The 27782-nt window shown below is 35.2% G+C and overlaps 1 protein-coding gene and 1 long non-coding RNA gene across 4 annotated transcripts; both read left to right on the top strand.

Moving 5' to 3' along the window:
* The first annotated feature begins 98 nt into the window (after window positions 1–98).
* On the top strand, window positions 99–27567 carry LOC114535610 (hemicentin-1-like). 3 transcript variants are annotated; one of them, XM_028556886.1, is made up of 24 exons: window positions 99–295; window positions 1953–2306; window positions 3129–3407; window positions 3564–3818; window positions 4091–4390; window positions 4956–5222; window positions 6807–7061; window positions 7317–7610; window positions 13040–13132; window positions 13864–14109; window positions 14531–14923; window positions 15336–15599; window positions 15676–15981; window positions 16235–16456; window positions 16547–16725; window positions 16922–17213; window positions 17791–17901; window positions 18123–18310; window positions 18447–18569; window positions 18811–18881; window positions 19233–19273; window positions 19405–19501; window positions 19671–19770; window positions 27077–27567. In XM_028556886.1, the coding sequence occupies exons 1-24, from the start codon at window positions 253–255 to the stop codon at window positions 27152–27154; spliced, it is 4851 nt and encodes a 1616-aa protein (XP_028412687.1). In that variant the 5' UTR covers window positions 99–252; the 3' UTR covers window positions 27155–27567. The 3 variants fall into 3 exon arrangements, with proteins under 3 accessions (XP_028412687.1, XP_028412690.1, XP_028412689.1); XM_028556889.1 differs by lacking the exons at window positions 13040–13132; window positions 13864–14109; window positions 14531–14923; ... (11 more) ...; window positions 19671–19770; window positions 27077–27567 and adding exons at window positions 7934–8242; window positions 8355–8369; window positions 8509–8766; ... (5 more) ...; window positions 10620–10693; window positions 10932–12188; XM_028556888.1 differs by lacking the exons at window positions 13040–13132; window positions 13864–14109; window positions 14531–14923; ... (11 more) ...; window positions 19671–19770; window positions 27077–27567 and adding exons at window positions 7934–8242; window positions 8355–8369; window positions 8509–8766; ... (5 more) ...; window positions 10617–10693; window positions 10932–12187.
* On the top strand, window positions 24991–26938 carry LOC114535624. The gene is made up of 3 exons (XR_003688336.1): window positions 24991–25278; window positions 25894–26062; window positions 26280–26938. It is a non-coding gene; the product is annotated as an uncharacterized LOC114535624 (long non-coding RNA).
* Window positions 27568–27782: the final 215 nt, after the last annotated feature.

Raw genomic sequence — 27782 nt, 5'->3', positions numbered from 1 at the left:
TGGCTTAAATACTGTCATCTTATTGGTTTACTGGCGGAAATATCTGACAGGCTTATTTCCGTCGTTACGAATAGTTTACAGTTCAATGTTCGCACATTCGGACCAAGCTACAAATTCATTATTCAATCTGTACACTCTTTATGGTTTCAAAGAACTACTATAAGTTTTGTTTTTATATTATATTTTAACACTGTTCTAACTATGGCTACATAATTGATAAGTTAGGAAGCGTGATTGTGGTCAAGAGCCAGTATGTCCTCGATAATAATCTTGTTTTGTCTGTTGAACATCGCAGGTAAGTTCAAATGTTGATCTATTCCTACCTTGTTTCACTGGTTCATGAAATGATTATCAGAGGTGGTCGAATATTTTAAATTGATAAAAACCATATAAAGAAAGAGAAAGTATTTCATAAACAAGTTTGTCTCCATTAGTTATGTGAAAGTAATTATAAATTATTGTGTTTCAAAGCATTCTGATCGAATGTTTATTGTTTGCTATGTAATTCTAAAATTCCAATTTCGTTTTTTAAGATCTTTACTAGTAACACTGGGATAATCACAAATGATAGATACATTTGTACATTTCTAATTGTTGTTTCCCTCCAACACAACCACCCGACACCGTTTTCCCAAATTTATCCTAGTGCAGCATAGCAAATATAAAGTTTCGATCTTTATGACGTATGTAAGTTCTTGCATGTTAGTATATAAAAACAACTGTTTATATCTTAGTTGTATTTTTGGTATACAACTTCGTGTTTGCCAAAATTTTAGTCTTTTTATACAGTATTACATAAACAATATACATAGTAAGATAAAGTATATTAGTTCAATAAAATGATGTAAAATATTGCTGTTAATCATTATTCCTGAAGGCAAATTGACTCCATCTTGTAGACTTGTATAAATTAATTCCTTGACTCATTCTCAACCATTGCCTCAATCTATTCTTATCCTTGTGACATTTTACAATGAGAGAAACATTTGTAGCGTACATACCTAAAGGCTTAAGACCACAACTGCTTATACACCTTTGAAATGATTTTTTAATACTTTTATCTTTAAATTTTTCTTTCACCCTAGTAACTAATATTGCATTGTAAAATAGAACTAAGCCATAATCGAAATTTTTGGTACTTATAATATTAATATTGAGTAGGGTGCAATATTTTATGAGACTGCTGTCTGTCTCAAGTGTTTTGTTTATATAGCCTTATCATTTACAATATTTAATTCATCAAATATAATCCAATGGAAATAGCTAATACTGTAAATTTTAAAATATTGCAAAAGGCTACTTCAGGTATTCCTCTATTTTTTCATTCGTCCCAGAAATTTTATTGGTCAGTGGATGATTTGTGTTGGATAAACGGTTCAGTGAACAAATCAACAGTATCTTATTAACATAATACACCTAACGTGTGCTATTATTTTATTCTTTGGTCGAACAGTAAGGCCATGAAAGCGGTAATATAATTTGTCCAATAATTTTATGATAGATTATTCCCAATCTTTAAGTTAACTAGCCAATAAACTTTAATGCAAAACTGACATCAGATTGAATAGTCAAGATATGATGGAAACTATAAAACTGAAAAATTGATAAATAATTCTTAGACATTTTCAGACATTGGTAGAATGTCACCATAAAAAACCTTAGTGAAAATATTGTATTTAGAAACAATGCTTTTCTTTTCTTCACTCTTTTTTACAGTTGCAGTGCAGTTTCCCTCTGCTGTATTAACTCATTCTTCTCTTGAATTTGAATTACAATGTTTCATATTTGCATGTATAGAGCTATCACCTCACATTGTTTGTTAAGTCAAGTTGACTTGTTTTCTCCTATCCTTCATGAAAAGTTTTTGATTTCTTTGATTGTCTCCTTCAAAATATGTCAGTAGGACAGCACATTTTGCATATTAACACATAAAAATATATTTTTTCATTTAGTAAGTCTAAAAATATTTGGCTCAGATTCAGATGAGGTGGATGTCCTTGAGGGTCGTAATATTCAATTAAAATGGACATTTTCTACAAGTGGAAGTGAAACATTTAGCCTAGCCACCATCGACGTAATACAAACTGGAGGAAAACTGGTCAGTGTTGCACACTCCAGTTCAGAATTCAATATTATTACTAATGCTGACTACTCGAAGAGAAAATGGACGGCTTCACGCAGTCGAAGCAGTAAAGAGATTGTATTGAATGTTAAAGATGCTAAAACAGAAGATGATGGTTCATATTACTTGAAATTAATATATTCGTCATCAACCCAATTACGTGGAATTAGACTAAATGTTCTTGGTAAGTTACGTAATTTAGTTAGTTTAAGGAATTTGGCAGTGAAGGGAATTGACAGTCAGCTTTATCTCCTATTTTTTATGTCTTTCTTAGTTCTTAATCTAAAATATCTAGACTGAATCGACTGACGATTTTGTGCGCATCAGTAATTCTGCTCACATCACATGTGAGGTTTTGGCTACTTTGGCCAAAATTGCATAAAATTAGTTAAATGTTTCTTATTTTTCTAAAATTCCACTCCTGCTCATATTCATTTAAAACTTTAGTTTTAACTTATTTCTGGCACTGACCGGCATTACCATCATCTACAAATTAACGACGCTTGCTCTTGTAAGCTACCTCTGTAGCTCAGTGGCAAGAGCATGCATTGCACCGGCATCGCAAAAGCGTAGATTCGATTCCTGCCGGAGGACCGATAGTTGACTAATTTTTCCTTTAACTGTTCCTGGCTTGAATTTGAAGTGTGTATAATTCCACTCGAAATTAAGACCTCTTAATCTCGATCTATGTTTATTTTGCATGTGCGGGCGTTCTTCACATATAAACGGTTATCCTGCGTGGGGGTTATGGACGTTGTAGAGTATTGCAGAGATCACTATTGCCCTATTATAGTAAATAGTAATAACACTAAGTTGTTTCATTTTTCTTCGGATCAACCAGTGCAAAATATTAACTGTGCATGGTGACTCTAAATTTGAAGTTAACTGGTTCTTACTGTAGCTGTCTGATAGAATGAATGTCTTTTGATAAGACTGGTCTGACTGGACGGCAGGACGGGCCACAATCAACACTGTCAATATTTTCATATTCAACATTTCTATTTAGTAAAGCCACACTATCCAGCGGGTAGTTACACCCAAAACTTAGACGCGGTTGATGAAGGAAGCAAGGTTACACTAAAATGTAAACCAGAAGGAAGTCCACAGCCAATAAAAATTGTTTGGGAAAAGAATAATGTCAGATATTTAGAGACTGATACAACAAAAGGATCAGATTTAGTGTTTAACAATGTCAGTAGAAGTGATATTGGAAAATATGTTTGTAAAGCAAGTAATAAAGCTGGAAGCGCTGATGAAGAACCTTCGGTGCAGTTGACTGTCAGATGTAAGTTTTTAATATTATTTATTACAAGAATCATTAACAAATAGAAATTCATAGACCAACTTCTTCGCATAACTTTCTGTAGCATTCGCGTGAAGGGCCATGTAAAGGGGCTCTGTGTAAACACATAAATTTAAATGTGCGATATTTTGTTCCAAGATAAACCGGTGAATACAAAGTTCAATACGACTGAAGCTCTTCTCATTGGTAAAACCGTCACTCTACATTGTTCTGCCGACGCCGATCCCGTTGCCCGATTTTCTTTTACGGGAGCCGTGGCTCCAGTGAGCAATAGCGAAACAGGAAAAATAAAAGTGAAGTTGGAAGCTAGTATTGATGGCCGAATTGTGAGCTGTACTCCATTTAATAGACTTGGTAACGGACCAACCGTTGACTTTGTAATTGATATTAAAGGTAAAAATTTATATACTGTACATACACTCCTTATTTGGCTTTTCATATGATGGGAAATGTAAACAATACACTTTGCAGCATGTAGTAATTAAACCATTGACCAGTAGAGGTACAGTAACATTTGTTTTCGCACTGCAAGGAAGACTGGGAAACTAAACATACAAAATTAATAGATTTATATAACTTCATGCACTTGACTCTTGACTCGTTATTCAAGTTTGTCATTCTCCAACACAATATGTTGTCATTATATTTCTTCATTTTTTAACTAGTTCCTGCGAAAGTAACTGATCTTCCTGATAAGTTGAGGGCAATTGAAGGAAGGAACGTTTCCATAACATGCAAAGCGAAAGGAAAACCCGCAGCTAAGATTATTTGGCTCAAAGATGGCACACCAAGAAAATATACACCACCACATTATATCACTGGCCGACTTGCAGACAATACGTATCAGACTGTATCTACTCTCATATTACCGTTTGCATCCAGAGACGATAATGGCAATTATGTTTGTCAAGCGCAAAATCTACCTTATGGAAGTCATGAGAAAGCGGTTAAACTTAATTTGATGTGTAAGTATAGAGTCATAGAGAACAGACAAGTGTGGCGTAAATAGTTTTTCAATTTAAGATGACAGTTCCAAAAGATAATTTGAAAAATATTCACTCCCCGTTCAAGCGAATATACAGTAAATGATTAAAACAATAGAACAATGGAAAACAGAAGAGATTCCCGGCACACAACAGCGTGTGACAGTTCATTTAAGATTAATTGAGTATGCAAGCAACAATTGAGTATAATGCTCTATAGCAATTCCAAAGTATTTCGCATGCAAGTGCAAATAAGCTCAGTTTTGAACACTGTATACATAATGAATTCTTACATGATCACTACTTTAAATAGAAATCCCTTTGTGCATATTTAAAACAAGTGGTTTTGTCTGCCATTGTGACCTCCCATTGCTTTTGAAAAGGGTTACTGGAAATTGTTTCGATAAAGTATCTCAAAACTAAGAATATCAGCAGCTAAGATATGACCTGTCAAACAAACCTGTACATTGAAGAAGAGATCAAGAAAGAAAGCTGATGTAGTTCCCATGCAGTTGTCAATATGATTGTTTTAAATATGTCATTGCAGATCTTCCAGAAGTAAAAAATAAAAATGACTTCGAACAACGAGAAGTTCGTGCTGGCGATGACGTCACATTGAAGTGTGAAGCCCATGGAAATCCAGCAACAACTTACCATATTTGGAGGTGGGAAAATGGCACGGTTTTACAAAACAGGTCTAAAGGAGATCTACAGATCTTAAATATCGAACCTCATCAAGGAGGTCGTTTATCTTGCGCTGGTGGCAGTTATATTGGCGAAGGAAAAAAAGAATATATAAACCTTTTAGTTAGAGGTAAGTTTGAGTTAACTCTTCCTTTAGCAGTGTCACCGTTCCATCGCAATTATCGCTACTCTGGTTTAATTAATGGAAGTAATCTCCGGTCTACTGTCTTCATCAGGGGTGATCTGACGCTCAAACTTTGATCCTTATATATATACTCTCAACATGACGTCATTTATCAATCAGCCTTTCAGACATTGGAACATATTTTCGGCAAACCCAAGGATCGCGTAGCGACCAAACAGAAAAATCATGCTGTATACTCTATTGGCTGTGGTGAAAGAATATCTTGGCGAAACAAAACGTCAGTTCGGCACACGTTTATGAAAATCAAAAAGGCTGTTTTGAACTTAGATAGTTCAAAGTCAGCCTTGGCAGAACATGTGTGTCAAACAAACGGTCCATAACATTGCTTGGAATGATTCTAAAGTCATTACCACTAACGATCGTTATGGACAAAGGCGTTGTTTGGAAGCTTGGTATATTAATGCGAGTCTTTGTGCCCTAAATAGGGATGACGGAAGCCATTTGGCAAAATAATATTTACATCTGATTAATAGATGACGTCATAACATCAGATCACCTCTGATGAAGACACTAGACCGGAGTGAGGAAACGTTGGGTCGTTAATGTAATCTTTGTGTTATGACTACTCTCATTGATTAAACAAGAGTAGCGATAATTGCGATGGATTACAGTATATAGTAATACCTGGTTGCCGTGAACTTATTAGTGTCACTTCTAGTTATTACATGCGATGATATTTTTGGGATATAAAATAAATGTAATGTTTTTGTTTAATAATATAACGATATAATGGTTTTAATCACTCACATCATTTATAATTTGTTTTTTATTACTCCGGCGTCAGCGACGGAGTTGAAAATTCGCCCCGGTTTTTTTTTTTTTTTTTTTTTTTTTTTTTTTTTATTTTTCGTCGTCGCAAGTGTGTAATGGCGCGAAATATTACTTGTATTTAAAACGTGTATGTGACTGTATTTATCTACGTCCCAGTCTTATCTCCCAAGAGTTGTGGTGCACAGCTTTGGCTAATTTTCCAATGCGCGATTCGATTTCGCTCGCATGATACGGCAATTTCTCCAAGAGGAACAAATAAACCGTTCTTTTCATGCTGTTCGATTAAGTTTAGATAGAATTGGGGTAAGAATATATTTAATACATGTAGATTCCGGTCCTATTTTAATAATATCGCTGCTATTTCGCCGTTTAACAAGATGATGTGGTCGTGTATGGGCGCGTTGACACGTCGCGTTGTTTGCACAGGATCGGAGATTTAATATAACTATATAAGCGCAAATTCCAAAGGCAAACTGTAAGACGAAGCGAATGTATCATGCGGTTTATTTACATGTTTGAACAATTGAACTTCTATACTGCGATATGCTTCTGAATTTCGCGATCGAACATTTAGGTTCGCAAGGCATCTAAATGCGAATATGTATGCGAAACAATACGCGAACTGTATTGTTTATGTTCAGAAGCTCTATATTGAAGACTGGCACGTGCGCCGGAGTTAACGCCAGAACGGCGTCTTGTTTTTCATAATTTCAACAAAACTATATAATTGTATTTCAGTTCCTCCGATGATAATTGTTCCTCCTCAACCAAGAGTTTTCCTTAATGAGTCAAAAAGATTACTGCTGTTTTGTAATGCAAGTGGCGTACCAAAGCCCAAAATACATTGGATCAAGGATGGTGCACTACTTCGTTATACGGGAGATTATTTCAGTATATCTTACGTAGATTACACGGACAAAGGACTGTATACTTGTACCGCTGACAATGGGATACCGCCCAACGTTTCTGCATCGAGTGAGGTCATTATATATTGTAAGTACCTACTGCATTTTTATAGTTGTTAACATGCAGTCACCACTTTCACCTTACCGTCATTTTTACTCCTTCATTATCAGCAACTATGTCCGCCCCCCCCCCCTGGAATATAATCCAGCGCAACAGTCGAGCAGAAAGCGATATAGGCCGCGTGGAAGAATGAGTCCGACAAAACCCCTCATTTAACTCTTACAAATTTCTTCTCTTGACAAATCGTTGTTATATTCAACCTTTTTTTTTTATCGTGTTTAGCCCGTCCTGTTATCACAACAACGTCAGCTACTGACACATTACTAGGCGCAGAATCGGGAGAGGTTGTGAAACTAGTTTGTATTGCTGATGCTTTGCCTGTTTCCAAATTTAAGTGGTTTTCATATCCTGCCATGCAAGAATTGAACGAAAGCATGACAGATATTATCAGTATACAATCATCCAGTGAAACGTCATTAACCATGGAGGTCAGAGCTAGATTCGGTGCGAAGTATTTATGTTATGCGTACAATAATCGTGGAAATGATACTCAAATCTATGAAATTCGTCCTAAAGGTAATTACTTCATCTTGTGTTTTGTATTGTAATGAAGAAAATGTTTCTTCTTACATTGAATAAAATATTCTTAGATTAGCTGGTTAGGGAGCAAAATGTCGATTATAATCCAACTCAATGAACCATATTAGAAAAGGACAATGTCCTAACTTCACTATGAGATAATTCTCATTTTCCCAGTTTCTTCGTCTTCTGCATTTCGCTTGTTTGAAGATCGACGCTGCTATGCGCTGCCCGGCTTTCGCCTTGTTAAAAAATTTGCTGAATTTTTTAACATGGCGGAAGGAGGCTGAATTTTTTAACAAGGTGGAATGCTATTTCAGGCCCACCAGAAGCTCCAATACTTGAAGTAGTGGAAAGTAACATTAAAAATTTCGAAGATAAACTCTCCGTCGTAAGCGCTTTTCTGAGGTGGACACCTGGATACAATGGGGGACAGGCCGTGTGGTACAAGGTTTATTATGGATCACGAGCTGACCAAACAGTGATCAGCGACGATATCGATGATCCATGTAATTGTTTAACAATAGAAAAAAGTCTTGAAGCAAACACAGATTATGTATTTTACGTTCAAGCTCGCAATAAAGATGGAGCGAGTAATAGTAGTAACCACATAAAACTCAGGACTGAAGGTAAACTATGATTTCTATAGTGTAAAGAATAAATTCATGCGTAATCAATTTAGCCATGTAACTTGTGTAGATTTCTTAATTATTGCTAATATATTTTTTCTTCTCCTTCCAGCGTTTTATGGCTCAGGTACGTTCTATGTGTTTTTTTTTAAAACTGTTTTATGCTATATAGCTACTGTATATATGGGAAGATTTCTGGATTAGGATTGAAAAAAAATAGAACAAGAAAATATTTACAAAATTATAAAACTTTCGTTTTGCTATAGCATCGGTAGAACGACTTCACAGAGGAGAGATTGTTAAAGTTTCGTTTGTGATTTACACGAGAGAAAACTTGACAAAGGAAGTTAGATATCGTGAGAAGAAAGATGAAATTTCCTGGGAAACAAGGGCGACAGACCCTGATGTTCAACAACCTCTCATTATTGAAGATTTAGACCCCGAGAAACATTATTTGTTTCAAGTTTTATGGACGGTTGAAAGAAACTCGAAAAAAATTATTCAAATTACTAACGGAGGGGAAGGTATATAAATATAGGCATAAAAATAAACAAATATTTGTAATATTCATGCTAAATTGCAATTTTACTACAATTGTAATGTAGAAATTGAAAATGGGAAAGTGTATTTAATGTAAGTTTTCATTCTTGCAGTGGCACCGTGGAAATCTAACGTAGTCGGTGAGAGAACCGAAAGTACCTTAAGTAAAGAGGAAATAATTGCTGTCATCGCTGGTGTTGGTGGTTTTCTGCTTATTGTTATCCTTGTTTTATTTTTGTGTCTCATTCGAAGACGACAAAAACCAAAACGAGGTAAACATTTCTCAATAGTTTATCCCTTGTTGTGTTCTCTAAGTATCGTAACGTTTTAATTACCGATTTTTTCTTTATTTCAGACGAAACAGTTGTTGTTATGCGACGGTAAATTATAATCATATCTGAAATAGTCCATATTCTTTAGTAGTGATAATCATAATCAAAGAAAATCAGGAACTTACATTCTACTTTCAGGCAAACACAAAATGCTGAAATAGTCACAAGACGCAGTTTGATAGGCTCTGTTGAAGATGATCCCTTTGAATCAGCCTATTATGGAAATCATGAAAAAAAGAAAAAGGCGAGAGGTAGGGGAGTAACTGCCGATAATAGCATAATGCATAATAATATTTCTTTCAAATTCTTCTCATGCTGCCCCCTATCCAAATAGTATAATAATACATTTGAGGTATATATTTGATGTGTATTTTTTAGATAGCTATTATCTTCCTGACTCTGAAGATATGAATACATTCACCCCAGACGAGACAGGAAAAAACCCTGCAGAAAATAGTCAAGCTTACCAGCCATATAAATTTGGCCAGAAATCGCATGATGACGAAAGATCAAGTAGTGATGATGATTCATACAGATACAAGAAACAAAAACAACAATTGTCAGATGAAGAATTATCTTCCGAACCAGGTTATGCTAAAGTCGGGCAGAATGGAAAAATATCACGTGATAATATTGATACACCACGTGATGCACCCCGCGCTAACCCAAACGATGTTTATGCCAAAGTTAATAAAGGACGTAATAACAATCTCCCAATGTCAAATGGACGTAAGTATTAAGTGAAATAGTCGTTTTTTATTACACCGATAGTATTCGTAGATCACGGATTAACATTTGCGTTCCATGGAGTTTTAAACTCGTCTATGATGACATTTTGGTCTCACGAGTGTTTTGAAACTATAAAAAATTTTAATTAAGTTTGTATTTTTTTCGCCTAGGTGGGGCTCCTCCCCCGTATCGACCACGTTCAACAGCAGATGCTCCCCTCCCCCCGTATCCTGATGGTAATTTAGATCTTGATGACCCAGCTGCCGTCCCATTTGACGACCCATTACCTCCTCCTATGCCAGTTTTACAAAATTCACATTCTATACCAGGTATTGTTGAATGTTTCATGTTTGAATATTTTATGGTTAAACAGTGTAATTGATGTTTGGCCTTGAACGAGTACTGTTACTTGGAACCCCTTCCTGAAGTCTGAACCTTCACACCAACTTTGTCGGTGGAAGCAACAGCGAGGAGTAAACCAACAAGAAGTAAACCAAAGATGAAAAATAAAATATTAAGATACGGTCAACGTTACTGCTCGCTCGCAGTTGTGTTGTTAATGCCCCCCCCCCTGTCATATGAGTTGCAACCAGCCCCCATGGTTTGCCCACGTGGTTTGCTCCACGTCGTCACTAAACTGGTTTCCTCGTTAACTTCGGTTATTACATAATTTCATTTAGATTTCATGACGTATATCGTAGAGGCTTCTAAAATTTGTTACTGCTAGTGGTATAATTTATTTTTATGTAAACTTGATTATGGGTTCTGTTCAGAAGGAATTTGGAACGATCGTTACTCTGATGACCCACGTGACTCTGTTGATACGACATTGGAGAGACACAAATCTCCTGTAAGTAATTATTCATATTGATTACTGCATGCTTGAGGGCAAAACAGAGGCTCTAAATTGTTATACATGATTTGTAAGAGCAGCTCAAAAGCAGGTTTATTAAATTATTACCAACAACTATTCCAACAACTGTGCAATGCAGAATATGTGCTCACCAGAGAGAGCCGTATTTACTAAATTCCTCTTTTGATATAAAGATGTTTGACTTTAATCCCTGCCAAATTCGTTTCCTTTGTAGTCCCATTCCAGTCTTGGGGGAAGTAAGCCGTATATAAATGCTCGCGGCAAGTTAGTTCGTCCTGGTTCACGACACAGTTCATCTGAGCATTTTTCTGATTCTGAGCAACGGACCCCGGAACCCGAGGTCCCTACAAGAAGATCGCGTAATGTCAATGTAGACAATGATGAAAGTAATTTGGTCAGTTATCTTGTGTAATTCCAACATTTTTGGGCTGCCTATGGTAATCCTAGTTTTTTTGCCAACCGGCGGCTGTTGCGGTATTTTACTTTATCCAAATACCAGGTGAACAAGGCTACTAATTCTTAAATGGAAAGACCTCATCTTTCCTTTATTGTATCTCAGTCATTTCTGATCAAAATTTGTGAAATCAGTTAAGAGTGAAATCAGAAAAGTGTTTCCTCGTTTAAGGATTTTGTTTTAGACCGTCTCGAAAACATGCTAGGAATGTGTTCTTATCACCATTTTTTAGAATATTATTACATATTTTTAAATACACATTTACTGTAAATATAATTGATATTCGATGGTATAAGTAGGCCTGTTCTTGAAAGAATTTACGTATTTTGTACAAACTTTTTGAGGGATGATTTTTAGATTGTAAAATGTAGTTTCACTAAATTAATTGTATGAAAGAATCTTTTGATGTATTCTACTTAAGTAAGATGTACAAATAATTAAGGATTTACGGTACATAAAAGCTATAATAATATAACAATCGTGATCCCAGGTGTTTGTTTTTTTGCACCTTGTTGTCCAGGTACCTACCTATAAAAAGAATCCACTTAAACATTGAAATTGCAACAACAATCTCGTACACGCAAGGCTAAGCAATAATTCAAATATCTTTTCTTTACTTATGGCTCTGGATACAAGATTTATTCCAATAAAAGCTTCATTTTACAAAGAGAGAGTTCTACCTTTTAACTCATTCACGGTTCATTATCAAACATTTTGCGATGAGCCAATGAAAAACCGCTTTCAAAGGTAAACTCAGGTATTTAGAATCATCTCGGGTAATCGGAATCAGCCGACTACATTTGCAATTTTTTTGCATGATGTTTAAGGTGAGACTAAGAAAGGTATGAAACCTGATGTACTGACTAGGCAATGCTGACTTGGCAACGTCCCACAGACTCACACTTGCAATGTGTCAGCCCTATTTTTAACTGCAACTCGGGATCCGTCATGGCATTAAAATAGAATTTAACACAAATAGTTGTATTTTCGTTCCCCATTGCAAAATTGCTTGCCTCAATGTCGGCTTTTCAGAAAATCAGAAAAAGTAGTTTGAAAGCGCATTTGTCCTTGAACGTGCGCAAATTGCTAACATACAACCTTGTTTCAGAACATTTATAGCTAGGTTACCGTTTTATTGCGAGGTGCAATTATGGTTAACAAGGGATAATAAATTTATTTAACTGCATTTAATACCGTGAAAATGACGAGTTGGAATTTGCCGAACTACACCGAATGACCTTCATTTCCTTCATTTAAATGGATAATGAAACCAAATATGGGCGTTCGGTTGCCATTCCCATTGTGTCGAAGAGGTACTTCCGTTCAGGACGTTGTCATCAGGTCAGCCAAGTTTCAAAAACGGAAGGTGCAGTTAAATGTCAAGCCATAAAACGTTTCAACCTTGGGTTTTAATGTTACTATCGAGTTGCAGTTAATTAGTGTTCCAGGTAAACTTAGTTATGTAACGTTTTCTTGTATCTCTTTTTATAAATATTTCTTGTTTTAACAAGAAAAACTGAAATCTTTCTGGTCATTGTTTACAATATTTTATCAATTGTTCTAACCGTGCCTTTGAACCTGTTTAAACACCAGGTTTAAAGTAATAATACATTTACTTCTTGAGCTAGGCTCTGTCCATCCTTCATGCCATTTCAATTGTAATATATCGGTGTTAATAATATTGAAATATGTCCATGTTAGTAATGTTTTTAAAAAACTAACGCTAAAATATAAAAGGTAGTGATCATACTTAATATAATATTGATAGCCTGATAGGTAATATTTGTCCCATGAATAATTAAGTATTATATAAACGCACACATATGATGCGGTATTTAAGTGTTCATTTCTTTCATTATCTTTTGTAGATTTCTCAGTAAATATGTCCCGTAAAGTGCAAAAATCTTTGGTGCAAAACCTTGTTTATCTGTGTGCAGCAATATATTTGATGATATCCTCAGGTCAGGATAGTATTTACACTAAGCTGTGGACTAAGCTGTCACTAGAAGCTATTACATTACTCAAGTACTGTTGCATGCAAATGTGGAGCATCTGATTGGCTAGTGCTACTAGCTATGTATTCCATTGTGGTTCTGGGAGGAATCTGCAACCCTAATGCATGCCTGTCAGTTGATTAAATCATTCAAAGCTCAGACCTTATTCCCTCCATTATCTGTATGATTGTCCCCATCCTATATATCTCTCATTGTTTTTGTATGTTCCCATCATTCTGAATTGATCTTTCCAATCAGACTTATATTTCTCCTTGTCTGTACTACAAAACTTTCCAGCATGTAATATCTCCTCATCCAGTCTAACTACTTTGATCCCTTCTTGTTACCTGCATGCCTACAGTACCATTCTGCATCTTAATCTGAATTATTGATTTTCTTAACCTAAATTTTTCTGTGCTATGTGCCTATGGCAATCACTAGTATCATTGATCTTCCCAGCCTAGCTTTGGCATGGCACAGCACAGGTATCCTTGCCCAGTTTTAATAGTGTTTAGGCTACCAATTAATACAAAGGTCAAGCACAGATAAAATTAGTATGGCTTCCCATTTTAGCTGTGTCATTTTAGTTTATTAAAGGAGCTTATTAAAGAAGTGGCTTGTAAACTTAGTGGTAATAAGTGGCTAGTAAATTAAGTGGCAAGTAACAGTAAATTTAGTAACTGAACCTTTTTTATCAGGTGTTTATGCAAAAATAGAAGATATAATTGTAAATGTCGGAGATACAGCTACTATGCATTGCAATATGGATAAACCAATATGGGTGAAGAATGGAACAGAATTAAAAAAAACAGCACGAGTGAAGCCATCATCCTCATATTTGCACCTGTTTTGTGTGGAATTATCCGATGGTGGAATTTATGAGTGTAGAAATGAATTGAATGCGTATAAACCAAGACAGTTCAACCTTACTGTTAATAATCCTGGTAAAGTATAATGTAATAAATGTTGAAATGGAAAAGTAACTTATTTTACAACAAAGCTGTTTTAGCATCCTTTATATTAAAAAGTAAAACTCTTATTTATCAACAAACGTTGTATAAATTTCAAACCGAAATTGTTGCCCAAATTTCAAAAAAATTCTCCTGACGATCAAGCCATTTGGTCAAAACGTCGCGAAATTCTTTTGTCTAATTCTACAAGTACTGTTTAATTTGTAAGATATTTTTTGTAGTCGTCAATAGATCTGCTTCAATACTCAATAGATCACATTTTTATACGCTTACTTTTATAACTTACACGCTTAAAATAAGCAGAAACTGAAAGAAGCCATGATGCGTTAATAGCAGCGAACGCCATTTATTTTCAGAAACTCACTCATTTCAACATGCTTTCTCCTCGTTTTAGATAATAAAGAGTTTTTTCAAATTTACAACAAAGAGAAGGATAAGTGTTTGAGCAACATTCTCAGTTCATTACATTTAGAAGATTGCAATAAACATAATTGTAGACAGAAATGGATGCGGGGTGGTAATGGCGCACTCATGAGTGGTTTAGACTTTACCTGCATATCAACAACTGAACCTGTTGTCTCAGGGAAAACTGTTAAACTGGAAAATTGCTTGAATAGAACGACACAAGAATGGAAATGTCATCATGATTTGTTAACGATACCAGGTCATGATTTATATTTAAACTGTGATTCCAAAGAAAATATCGTTTTTTCCTCAATGACTGGACCTGGATCACGATGGGTTAAATATACTACACGTGACAATATCTGTTCTGAAAACAGGAAAGGTAAGGCCTTCCGTTAAATATGTGATGGCAAAAGTAATTTAGTGCTCTAGCTTTTATCAACTATAGTTGCACTAGGCGCTCTTTTTAAGACGACAGGACGATGATTATGGCAATGAGATTCAGGAGACTAACTAGAGGACAAAAGAAGATGTAGTTTCTTAAAAAAATATCAAGGCCAACAATGATTATCTGCCACATTTTCTTAATCTACTTTTTGTCGGGTTTTAAAGCCCTAGAATAATCTCTCTGCACCTCCTCCAATGATTTCCAAAAATATTTTTAAAATTCGCATAAAAATGAGAAAAGAGAAAAAATTCAAATTATCCTGGACTTTTTCTAGAAGTTGCCTCCTGAAAAAGAATTGGACACTGGATTATACGTTAAATCATTAATATTCAAATTGATCTTTTAGTTGTAATTGATCGAACACATGTTATCCTAGCAGAAAGAGGGACTGTCAAAGTGAAATGCAAAGGAATAAACTTTTTTAAACCAACTTACTCTTGGCTAAAGAATGGCGAACATATCAACGGGAAAAGTGGTTTGTCTTTACATATTTACTCCAATGTTTTGTTCTTTCCGTTTGCTGACATCACAAGTTTTGGTAACTACACATGTGTTGTGAAAGATCAATGGGAAACAGCTACTGCCTCGACAATAATTGAGGTTTATAAAGGTAATTTACTGCCATGATAAAGAACTAAAGTGAGCATTATTCCCAAAATACTAATATTTGCGACTTTTTTTTTCAGATCCGTCCATTATTCGACATTCGCTAAATCAAAGTGCATTGTTTGGAAAAGACGTTTGTCTAACTTGTCAAATGTTCGCTAATAAAACAAGTCCTGAAATTATTTGGTCAAAAATGGGGACTCCTATCCCCCAAGGCAACCCAAAATATCAAATAAATCGTGTTAGCACACCTGGAATATATATTAAGAAGTTCTCAACTGAACTTTGTATTAAATCGGTAAATTATGGTGACGCTGGGATATACTCATGTGAAATAAAATACACGTCAAAATTAGCTCAAGCTCAAGGAAAACTACAAGTTATGGGCAAGTGCATATTTTGTACATTCTTGTGTCTTGGTTTGTTTCCAGTGACTAATGAGGAAAATTGTTGATACTTTCACTGTCCTATACTATATTGTTATTCTTGTTGCATGATGATTTCCTCACAACTTTCCTTAGGACTCTGGGTCTTATATCTTATGTTTTTGCTTGGTAACTTTTTGTGTGAATTAGCGTAGATCACATGGTAACTCAAATACAACACATTATTTATTTATTGATTTTTTTTATATTTTAGTCAAACCAGAAGTGACCATTTATATTATTGATGGTTTGTTGGTGTGTAATGCGACTGGCTTCCCCCCGCCAAGTCTTATTTGGTATAAAGACAGTAAATACGTTGAAAAAAGTAAAAAAAACGAAAGATCTTTATCTATTAAAAAGACAATTGGAAATTTCACATGCGTTGCCTTCAACTCAGCTGGAACTTCTTCCCGTTCATTTATACCTACATTTCCAGGTTGGACATTCGTCGTTTTTTATTATTTCTGGGATATCCTTTGAATAATCGCATCAAGCCTGATTTAACTAAATTATATTGCATTTTCAGCTGGAAACAAATCCGATGGGACATCTCATGTGACCCTGATAATTATTTTGTGTGTTGTCGGTGGAATATTATTAGGAATATTGGTTATTTTGTGCGTATGCTTGTTCTGTCGACGAAAGAAAGAAATTGTGAATAATAATTCTGAAGGTGTTTACCATTCAGTTCGTTATACAGCCACGGTACGTTTAACCTTAAACCAGTGTTTCGACATAGAACGTATTTGTGAGTACCAAAGTTAAAGGACAGTTTTCGTAATAGTATTTCTGCTTTGTTTATATGAGATTGTAGATTCAGACAAAGTGACAAACTGCTGAAATGATAATGGGTATTTCTTTTGAAAAGCCTCAAATATTATAATTGTTTTGTCTTGTTTAGCCTGCTCAATCGACTAGTCAATCGGAATATACAACAGTTGATGTTGGAGCTCCTCATCAAAAACCTCACATCTCGTTTAAACCCCGCAAAAATTTAGAGCCTGGACCGAAACAATTCGGACTGAAAGCGAAATATCAAAGTTTGAAACCTCGAGCGAAAGGAGAATGGGAAATTCCTTATGAATGTGTGAAGTTTGATAAGAAACTTGGGGAAGGACAGTTTGGGCAAGTTTGGAAAGCAGATATTCTGGCTAGAAAAGGTTCAAGAACTGTGGCTGTTAAGATGTTACGCGGTACGAAATATTTTACCTGTTTTTTAAATTGTTTCTGCGTGAGACACACATGCACATTCATACAGGGTGTCCCAAAAAAAACGCAACCACTTAAATATGCAAGAATATTAATATTGTTCGGGTTTGCACCATAGTTCGGCTAAAATGACTTTTAGCATTGTAAATGAAGGATTAAGAGCCATTTTCAATTTCCAGAGGTGCTTATCTATTGCACTTTAGAGCTGTATTAATGTTCTGCATATTTAAGTGGTTGCTTTTTTTTGGGACACCCTGTATAGTGTGAGAGAATATTTTTAAAAACGTTTAAAAATTCACGAATTCATATATATATATATCGGAAACATATCTTATTGCAGAGAAGTGCATACCTGTGTCCTGGATCTACGTAGCGATCGTGGGAGGATGAAAGTTTGCACAAAACTAATATTTTGGCCGTAAATTGCTACGCAAACAAAAGATGGCTTCAACTAAAATGATGCTATTTTTTATTGTCATAGTTTTTCATTCGTTTATAGAAAACAACGAATGACAACGCCACGCTGATTATTAAACCGTGTTTTTATTACGTTTAATGTAGAAGGAGCTTCGATTAAAGATCGTAAAGCATTGATTGATGAATTGGAATTCATGAAAACAATGTCGCCTCATCCAAATATTGTTGGCTTGGTTGGTTGCTGTACTAGATCAGGTTCTTATTCTTTTATTTTTGTTCTTTTTCTGGTATTTCAGTTGTAAATTATGATTTGTATATTATCAGTATTTAAAAATGTTTTTGTGGTGTTTCCTGATTATTATTAATTGTTATAAACGCTTCTATTACATAGTAGAAAAGGTAACTTATGATCTTAAATTTTACGGCTGCCAGGCTTCCCCTTCCCGAGGTTTTGACTGGATCGTTCTTTTTTTTAGAGACAGTGATGATTGTAGTAGAATATGTCCCTGGTGGTAATTTAAAGGATTATCTTTTATACAGTCGTGGAAACACTAACGATGTTTATTCCAATCTGGCTCCTTTCAGTGCTACCTTAACATCAAAAGATTTGTTAACATTTGCTTACCAGATTGCGAGAGGAATGAGCTATCTTGAACAAATTAAGGTGAGTTTTTACACTGCACCGCGGGCGCGGGTGCTGCTTTTTCAGTCATTTATTTTTGACTAAGGCTTTTATGCGTGAATGAAACGGCTTCATGTGATTATATTATTTGTCATGACTGTAAATTTGACTTTTTTAGTGTGTTCACCGCGACTTAGCGGCTAGAAATATTTTGGTTGGTGATGATAAGACATGTAAAATTGCAGATTTTGGTCTAGCCAGAGATATCTATGCCGAAAATTACTATCGAAAGACCAATGGTGTAAGTTCAATTACGCTGAATTAACATGGACGTTACGTCTATAGCCTTGTCTGTTTCGCCTCCTTTTCTTACAGTACGTTTAATTAGATTCCAGAGAATCTGCATTTATTCTTGATTAGATGTCTATCAACGTGGATATTTTGAATATTTTTATTTAATTGTTGGAAAAAAGAAAATTCTAATTACGTCACTGAGTAGTTTTCTTTGATTATTATCATTAATAAACTACAATTTCATATAGGGTCGCCTTCCTTTAAGATGGATGGCATACGAATCGATATTTAATGGGATTACAACCAACCAAAGTGACGCGTAAGTTTTTAAACGCTCCTTGTTCCTAAAAAGCCTATCAAATGAAACTAGTTATTATAAGCATTACTTAAGCTGTGGAAAGCGGCTAAGATTTATATTGTGAAATCGTACCGCGTGTAGATCAACCATCATAGATTTAAATCATCTACAAATATTTCCGTGCCTGCCCAGTGAACCCAATGTCAATGATAACGCTGACGATTTTAGGGAAGTGATGAAGCCGATTCCTCTTTCTTGATTTTTTGCGGTAGTAGCATTTCATGCATATGTGTATCCTCAACTGACTGTTTAGGACTTTTTTCAACGAAGAGAGTGTACGAATCCTCACCACTTAATTTTTTTGGCTTATAGGTGGTCATTTGGTGTTGTTCTTTGGGAAATTGTAACACTTGGTAAATATTATATAGCACTTTTCTTTAAATATGATAAATGAAGGGCCTGCATGTGCATGGAATAGAGAATGTGACCAATATATTAATATCTACACACGCTATAAATTCTGTTGTTTAAATCTGTTGTTTAGGTGGAAATCCATACCCAGACCTCAACAGAGACGAGGTTATAGATGGTTTGCAAAGAGGATACAGGATGCCCAAGCCACATCATTGTTCTGATGAAGTGTAAGTTTCAATAATGGATAAAATATTATATTTTTGTATTTCTATTTTCTATATTATACAACAAGCTAAAACAAAAGTCCGCGTGTTTTACCCTAAGCCGCGTCAAACGTTTTTGGTAAGGTATAAGTGTAGGCGTATTATATATTTCAGTGTTTGTATTTAAAACTAGGTACTCTGTGATGTGGGACTGTTGGCAACAAAATCCAGATAAACGTCCGACTTTTGCAGAACTTACTGCGACATTCTTGCGTTTAATTTCTCTTCAGCAGGTAAGAAATGCATTTTATCGCTGAAACCCCATAATTTTTCTCTTTATGATTTTTTCAGTAATGCTTTTATTCCTTTATTATTGCGAAATGATAGCTTTCTTTATTAGTATATATATGTCTTATATTTATGCATGCATCATTTCAAACTTTCTATATAATTCTATATTAGTACGCGTCAATATTAATAGGCCTGGCATGCATTGCCATTGCATGGCATTGAACCATGTGCTTGGTTCAGATATTATTTGATGTGCATGAACGTGTTTCACTGTTTATACAAGAAACACTTTTAGCACTTCTTTAAAGGAAATAAATATTAGAATTGAAAGATGCAAGTAAACTATATAAATTTCAAGTCGAGATTAAATAGTGCAAAATGATCGATCAGGGATTATCTGTCAACTTGCTTTCATGCACATAAACCATGCATTAATGCGCTTATGATATCGCATTGGGAGTTTCATCTAGCTTCGAAATTGATAAACAGTTACTTTTTAAATAAATGCATAATGAATAAACCAGGAAAAAAGTATTGTTCTCTCCTTCCCGTCGCCGCTTGCAGGCTCTTTTTCATAACTTATTTAAAAATGATATTATTAGTATTCTCAGAGTAAACTCCCTTACAAAAATTTCACATAACATTTCATATATGAAATAGGAGTTTCATATATGAAATGACCATTTTCATATATGAAATGAAAAACTTCATATATGAAATTTGATTTTCACATAAGAAAAGTGACTTTCATATATGAATTTTGTTTTTTTAATATTAGTTTTCCTGTGTAAAAAAACAATTCATACATGAAATTTTTGGTTTCTCCAATGAAATAATTTAAATTGTGTATGACGTTCATTTTCACATGTGAAAAGTAAATTTCATATATGAAATGCTATTTTCACATATGAAATTTTGGTTTCACATATGAAATTTTGGTTTCACATATGAAATTTTTGTTTCATATATGAAATTTTAGTTTCACATATGAAATTATCATATGAAATTTTACGTTCACATGTGAAAAATAAATTTCATAATATGAATTGCTACTTTCACATATGAATTTTAATTAATTTTTAATGAAGTTTTCCTATATGTAAAACGATTCGTGCATGAAATTTTGGCGTCTCCAATCAAATAATTTATACCGTGTATGACGTTTATTAGTTTTTACATGTGAAAAGTGAATTTTCATATATGAAGTGCTAATTTCACATATGAAATTTTTGTTTCATTTGTCAAATTTTGGTTTTTCACATATGAATTTTTTTAAATATCATATGAAATTTTACGTTCACGTCTGGAAAAAAAAATTTCATAATATGAATTGCTACTGTCACATATGAATTTATTTATTTTTTTTATATTACGTTTTCCTATAAGTAAAACGATTCATACATGAAATCTTGGCTTCTTTAGTAATAAAATGATTTAAATGGTCACCATTCATGACATTAAATTTCACCTGTACATGTGAAAAATAAATTTCATTTATGAAATGCCAGCTTCACATGTGAAATTTGTTTCACATATGAATAATTAAAAGCTGATACATATGAAATTTCACCTTCACATGTGAAAAGTAAATTTCATAAATATGAAATTTCTTTCACACGTGAGATTGTAAAAAGTTCATAAATTATCAGTTTTCATTTTCATAACATTTTTGCGTATTTTAACATATTACCCATCTGGGCTTTGATGTAAAAGGAATTTGGTTACCTAGGAAATTACTTTCGAGCGCAAAGCTGTTTATGAAATGCCTTGGTCGCTACAGGGACGTTTATACAAGAAGCGGGCAACACAAGTTGTATCTCAAAATTCGTGATGCAGTTGCATCTCAAAATTCTTAATTGGACTGTCAAACGTCTTTACTGGTCAAATCCCACTAAAGCCTGTAGTGTTCTTATATTTATTTTTAAAGGGCTATCTTTAAAATAGGGAATGGGGAATGCGGGAATGGGGGAATGCGGGAATGGGGGAATGCGGGAATGGGGGAATGCGGGAATGGGGGAATGCGGGAATGGGGGAATGCGGGAATGGGGGAATGGGGGAATGCGGGAATGGGGAAACGCGAGAATGGGGGAATGCGGGAATAAGGGAATGGGGGAATAAGGGAATGGGGGAATAAGGGAATGGGGGAATAGGGGGATGAGGGAATGAGGGGATGGGGGAATAAGGGAATGGGGGAATAAGGGAATGCAGGAATGGGGGAATAAGGGAATGGGGGAATAAGGGAATGGGGGGATAAGGGAATGGGGGAATAAGGGAATGGGGGGATAAGGGAATAAAGGAATGGGAGAATAAGGGAATGGGGGAATAGGGGAATAAGGGAATGGGGGAATAAAGGAATGTAGGAATGGGGGAATAAGGCAATGGGGGAATAAGGGAACGCAGGAATGGGGGAATAAGGGAATGGGGGAATAAGGGAATGGGGGAATAAAGGAATGCAGGAATAGGGGAATAAGGGAATGCAGGAATGGGGGAAAAAGGGAATGCAGGAATGGGGCAATAAGAGAATGGGGTAACCGGTGAACAAGTGAGCAGGAGAACCGAGAAATGGGGGAACAGGGGGATGGGGGAACCAGGGAACAGGATAAAGGTGGAACTATGGACTCATTGAACAGCTAAACTAATAGTAACAGTCTTGAGCCTGAAAGGAACAATTGTTAGTATATATTAGGCGTGTATACAGTATTATGGCTCTCTGCATCTAGGATGCTACTTGCAAATATATTTATTGACAATTATTGTTATTATTAAATGCCAACCTGGCAATTAAGTGTTTTAAAATTGTTATTGTGAAACTCAGGCACTCTTGTATTAGATTTTACCAAAGTGAAAAATCAAAATATACTTGCCTTTCAGTAAAAATTAAAACTATAATTAAGATAATGGTATTGTTGTGTGCTAGTGTGTTCATTTAGTTGGCAAGAAACTGTTCTGTGTATATAATTTCCATGTATGTTTGCATTTGCTTTCAACAAAATCTATAAATGAACCCACTGACCCTTAATAACTAAGGACCGTCATCCTTTATTAGCGGGTTGGGGGCTGAAGAGAAAAGGGTAGGGTAACTGCATAAAATGATGTGTTATTAACAATATAAATCCTTTCATCATTAAAATCTGAGACCAGGCATGAACTAGCTGTACAATCCTAAATCATTATACATCAAGTGACTGACATCAGCAATATATAGTCAACATATTGGCTCTTTCCCAATCAGCATACAAAGCTTAAAATCTTATAAAATCTTAATGAGTCTCAGTCAGTCCTTGGTAGCTAGGAAGTCTCAGGCCTATAGCTAATTATATGAAAACATTATATCAGAAAGTATTTTCCCTATATATACTATTTAAATCTATAGCTTTTTCAAAATTAATAGTATATTTAGAGTGTTTTACTCCACTGATTTTAGACAACAAACTTTTTGGGAAACATATAATTATGATGAATATATTTTGTTGAAAGAAACATTTTTGGTTACAGTGAAACAACAATGTGCATTTTGTGAATAACTTGGTAATTATGTAAATAAGCAATGTTTGCACTGTATAATTTGGCATGCAAACATTGCAATACTGAATACTATGTATGTATATTACCTTTTTATGACATTTATTGGAATACATATAAATACTTCCTGTACTACAATAAATATCTAAATGCCCTACTTGATTATATACTTGATTATATATTTTCTGATATAATGTTTTCATATAACTACCAAGGAATGACTGAGATTCATTAAATATTTTATAAGATTTTAAGCTTTGTATGCTGATTAGGAAAGAGCCAATATGTTGACTATATATTGCTGATGTCAGTTACTTGATGCATAATGATTTAGGATTGTACAGCTAGGCTCAAGATTGTTACTATTAGTTTAGCTGCTCAATGAGTCCATAGTTATACCTTTACCCTGTTCCCTGGTTCCCCCATTGCCTGGTTCCCCCATTGCCTGGTTCTCCCACTCACTCGTTCACCGGTTTCACTGTTCACCTTATTCCCCCATTCCTGTGTTCCCTTATTCCTGCATTCCCTTATTCCCCCATTCCCCCATTCCTGCATTCCCTTATTCCCCCATTCCCTTATTTCCCCATCCCCTCATTCCCCCATCCCCTCATTCCCTCATCCCCCCATTCCCTTATCCCCCCATTCCCTTATTCCCCCATTCCCTTATTCCTCCATTCCCTTATTCCCCCATTCTCTTATTCCCCCATTCCCTTATTCCCCCATTCCTACATTTCCTTATTCCCCCATTCCCTTATTCCCCCATTCCCTTATTCCCCCATTCCTACATTTCCTTATTCCCCTATTCCCTTATTCTCCCATTCCCTTATTCCCCCATTCCCTTATTCCCCCATTCCCTTATTCCCCCATTCCTGCGTTCCCTTATTCCCCCATTGCCTTATTCCCCCATTCCCTTATTCCCCCATTCCCTTTATTCCCCCATTCCTTACTCCCCCATTCCTTATTCCCCCATTCCCTTATTCCCCCATTCCTGCATTCCCTTATCCCCCCATTCCCTTATTCCCCATCCCCTCATCCCCCTATTCCCCCATTCCCTTATTCCCCCATTCCTACATTTCCTTATTCCCCTATTCCCTTATTCTCCCATTCCCTTATTCCCCCATTCCCTTATTCCCCCATTCCTGCGTTCCCTTATTCCCCCATTGCCTTATTCCCCCATTCCTACATTCCCTTATTCCCCCATTCCCTTTATTCCCCCATTCCTTACTCCCCCATTCCTTATTCCCCCATTCCCTTATTCCCCCATTCCTGCATTCCCTTATCCCCACATTCCCTTATTCCCCCATCCCCTCATTCCCCCATCCCCTCATCCCCCTATTCCCCATTCCCTTATTCTCCCATTCCCTTATTCCCCCATTCCCTTATTCCCCCATTCCCTTATTCCCCCATTCCCGCATTGCCCCATTCCCGCATTCCCGCATTCCCCCATTCCCGCATTCCCCCATTCCCGCATTCCCCCATTCCCGCATTCCCCCATTCCCGCATTCCCCCATTCCCGCATTGCCCCATTCCCGCATTCCCCCATTCCCGCATTCCCGCATTCCCGCATTCCCGCATTCCCCATTCCCCCATTCCCGCATTCCCCCATTCCCGCATTCCCCCATTCCCGCATTCCCCCATTCCCCCATTCCCGCATTCCCGCATTCCCCATTCCCTATTTTAAAGATAGCCATTTTTAAAGCGCCTGGGAGCGAGGATGACCCGATTGCTACCCGAAGAGTCCTCGATCGGCTTAGTCGGCATTGCTCGTAAACGAACCGTGCTTCGGAAGAACGTCTCATATTACATCACGTCTCAAACTTTCTGCTGGCTGTCGTAAATATGGTTTGGGAAACTTGTTTTAGCGTAAAAATTTAATATATATCCGTGTGGAATAGTCCAAATATAGATATAAATGGGATATGTGGTTAAGCTGTGGTTAAGCTGTGTTCATGTGGTCTATTAAAGAATGGTTTTAAAGAAATTGTCGGGTATGTTATTGTTTGTGTTGATCAGCTTGACTTGATCTTATATACACATTATATAAAATCACGGTAATCACAGATAAATCACGGGCAATTTGTTCAATTTATATTGATTACTCTTAATCCTTTTTCATATAACAGTAATATGAAAATACGAGGGAATTTATATTGTTCCTTATGACTTATGTTATTTTTTACACATGAAATTATTGATGGGAAAGCCATGTCTTATCTGAGTCAGACTCAGGCTGACTCAAAATCATTACAGTCATCAATCACCAGGAATAACAATCAGTGGAATAAGATTTTTAAAATTTTGTTGTTTTCAATTAGCTGAAAATTAAGATTTGTTCACAATGAACTGACCAGAGTGCTGTTGTTGCAAAATAATGCTGCGAATAATGTATTGGTCATTCATTTTTTTTTTTTTACATTGACCTAATAGCTGCATGATCAGGTAATTGAACTTTACAAGAACTTTGGTCTTTCAAAGATAGACTTGTGTCCATTGCACATCATGGCATATTGAATGAATGCTAATAACATATTGACAAAATCTGTAAGAACTAGTATACAAATACATTGTATAATAGTAACACAATAATTTTTTTTTGCTCTTAGTTGATGCCCACATCACCTGCTTGGGTTGAAGTGAACCAAGCCAAAAATGAATAAAAATGGGCAAATATTCTGTTGGCAGCCATTGAGTTAGAAACACACTAGGAATCATCAGTCTTCGGCTGGCAAGGGAAATAAAGACAAACAATTTGATCTGGCTAAATGATAAAAGGTATGTATATCCGTTTTTTATATTTATAATATGATTAATAGCAACAGGCATGATTTTTCCTTAGCCGTAGAAGCTTTATATACTAAAGTTGTGATAAAGCTGGTAAAAATTTGTGTAGCTAGGAATAGTCTTGTATGATGAAATTAGTTTATAATAATTTTGAAAGTGAGATAACCTAAGAGCATTTGAATAAACTGATATATTTACTTTTTATTAGAATGTGTAAGGCAGAACAGCAAAGATAGTGAAAAGGAAAGCTATGTGCAAACAGATGAAGGATGAAATCATGAAAAAATGCCATGGAAAGGAAAAATAATAATTGAACTTGATAAGTGTTCTTCTCTAAATGTTAGCCAAATTGTTTTTTTTAATTGTGTATTTTAATTGTGTATGTAAATATGTGTATGTATTTAATATGATTAACTTTTGTATTTAGATTTTTATTGTATAAAACCTCTTAAGTTTTAATCCAATAAATGTTCAATCCATACATTGAAATTCACTCATGCAGCCATTTTATTATCTTCTGACTATTTCATATGTGAAACATTTCATTTTTGAAATCATTTCATATATGAAATATTCTTGGGTAAAAATCATATATATGAAATGATTTCACATGTGAAACTATTTCACATGTGAAATTTTCATATATGAAGTGTTTCAATTCCACACAAGGTTTCATATATGAAATATTTCACATATGAAACAATTTCACATGTGAAATTTTCATATATGAAACAATTTCACATGTGAAATTTTCATATATGAAACAATTTCACATGTGAAATTTTCATATATGAAGTGTTTCAATTCCACATAAGGTTTCATATATGAAATATTTCATATGTGAAATGGTTATGTGAAATTTTTGTAAGGGCTTGGTTTCGTTTCTCTTTGAAAAGACGAAAAGTCAGAATTACAAAATATTCTGGGCCCTCTTCCTCACCACACCAGCATCTTACATGTTTACGCTTTTTAGTTGCCCGTTTATTATGTTCTGTTGTCTTTTAGAATTTTATCAGTACCGAGAGTTTTGGTGATGATGATTATGTAAACGTAGGTAGTTATGAAGAGACTGCAGATGAATGATTCTTACGTATACACGATTTTTCCCATAAAATACATGCACGATTTAATTAGAAAGAATGTAAAACATTGCACGCACGCACTTGAACATCCACATTTTACATAAGCCAAGGGTTTTAATTTAGTTATCGATAAAAGTAAGAGATTGTATTCCATGGTTCATAAGTTTACAGAATTCGTCCTGCATGGTCACCCTTTTACCGAGAATATTTACGGTGACATGAAGTAAAGCTCAATTTGAAATATGGTGCATGCATGGAGACGTATAGTGTTGTCTTTAAGGAATAAAAAACACACTAAGTTTGCACTATAATAAAAAAATTGCATATTTTTTTAAATAATGATCTTTTTAGGATGTGATATATTAGTTAATGTATATATATATGGGAGAATATTCTATACATCTTTTTTTAATACGGGGATAAATAATATTGTTTTAAATATAAAATATGTGATATTTTACATTGTTGTTTTTATTTGGTACAGACCTGAGTGGTATACTTAAATGCATGGATATACTTAAAAATATTTTATTTAATTTTACTGTAACTACTTTGCATGTATTCTAGGCGTAGGAAAAATGTACTTGCACGACGAACACTTGCCTCTGAATCGTGTTTATATACTTCAA

The sequence above is a fragment of the Dendronephthya gigantea genome, unplaced genomic scaffold (assembly GCF_004324835.1).
Source record: "Dendronephthya gigantea isolate DGI-Jeju-01 unplaced genomic scaffold, DenGig_1.0 000122F, whole genome shotgun sequence".
In the NCBI taxonomy this organism is placed as follows: domain Eukaryota; kingdom Metazoa; phylum Cnidaria; class Anthozoa; order Malacalcyonacea; family Nephtheidae; genus Dendronephthya; species Dendronephthya gigantea.
The sequence above is the reverse complement of the archived record's forward strand: the minus strand, read 5'-3'. Positions and strand labels throughout refer to the sequence as shown.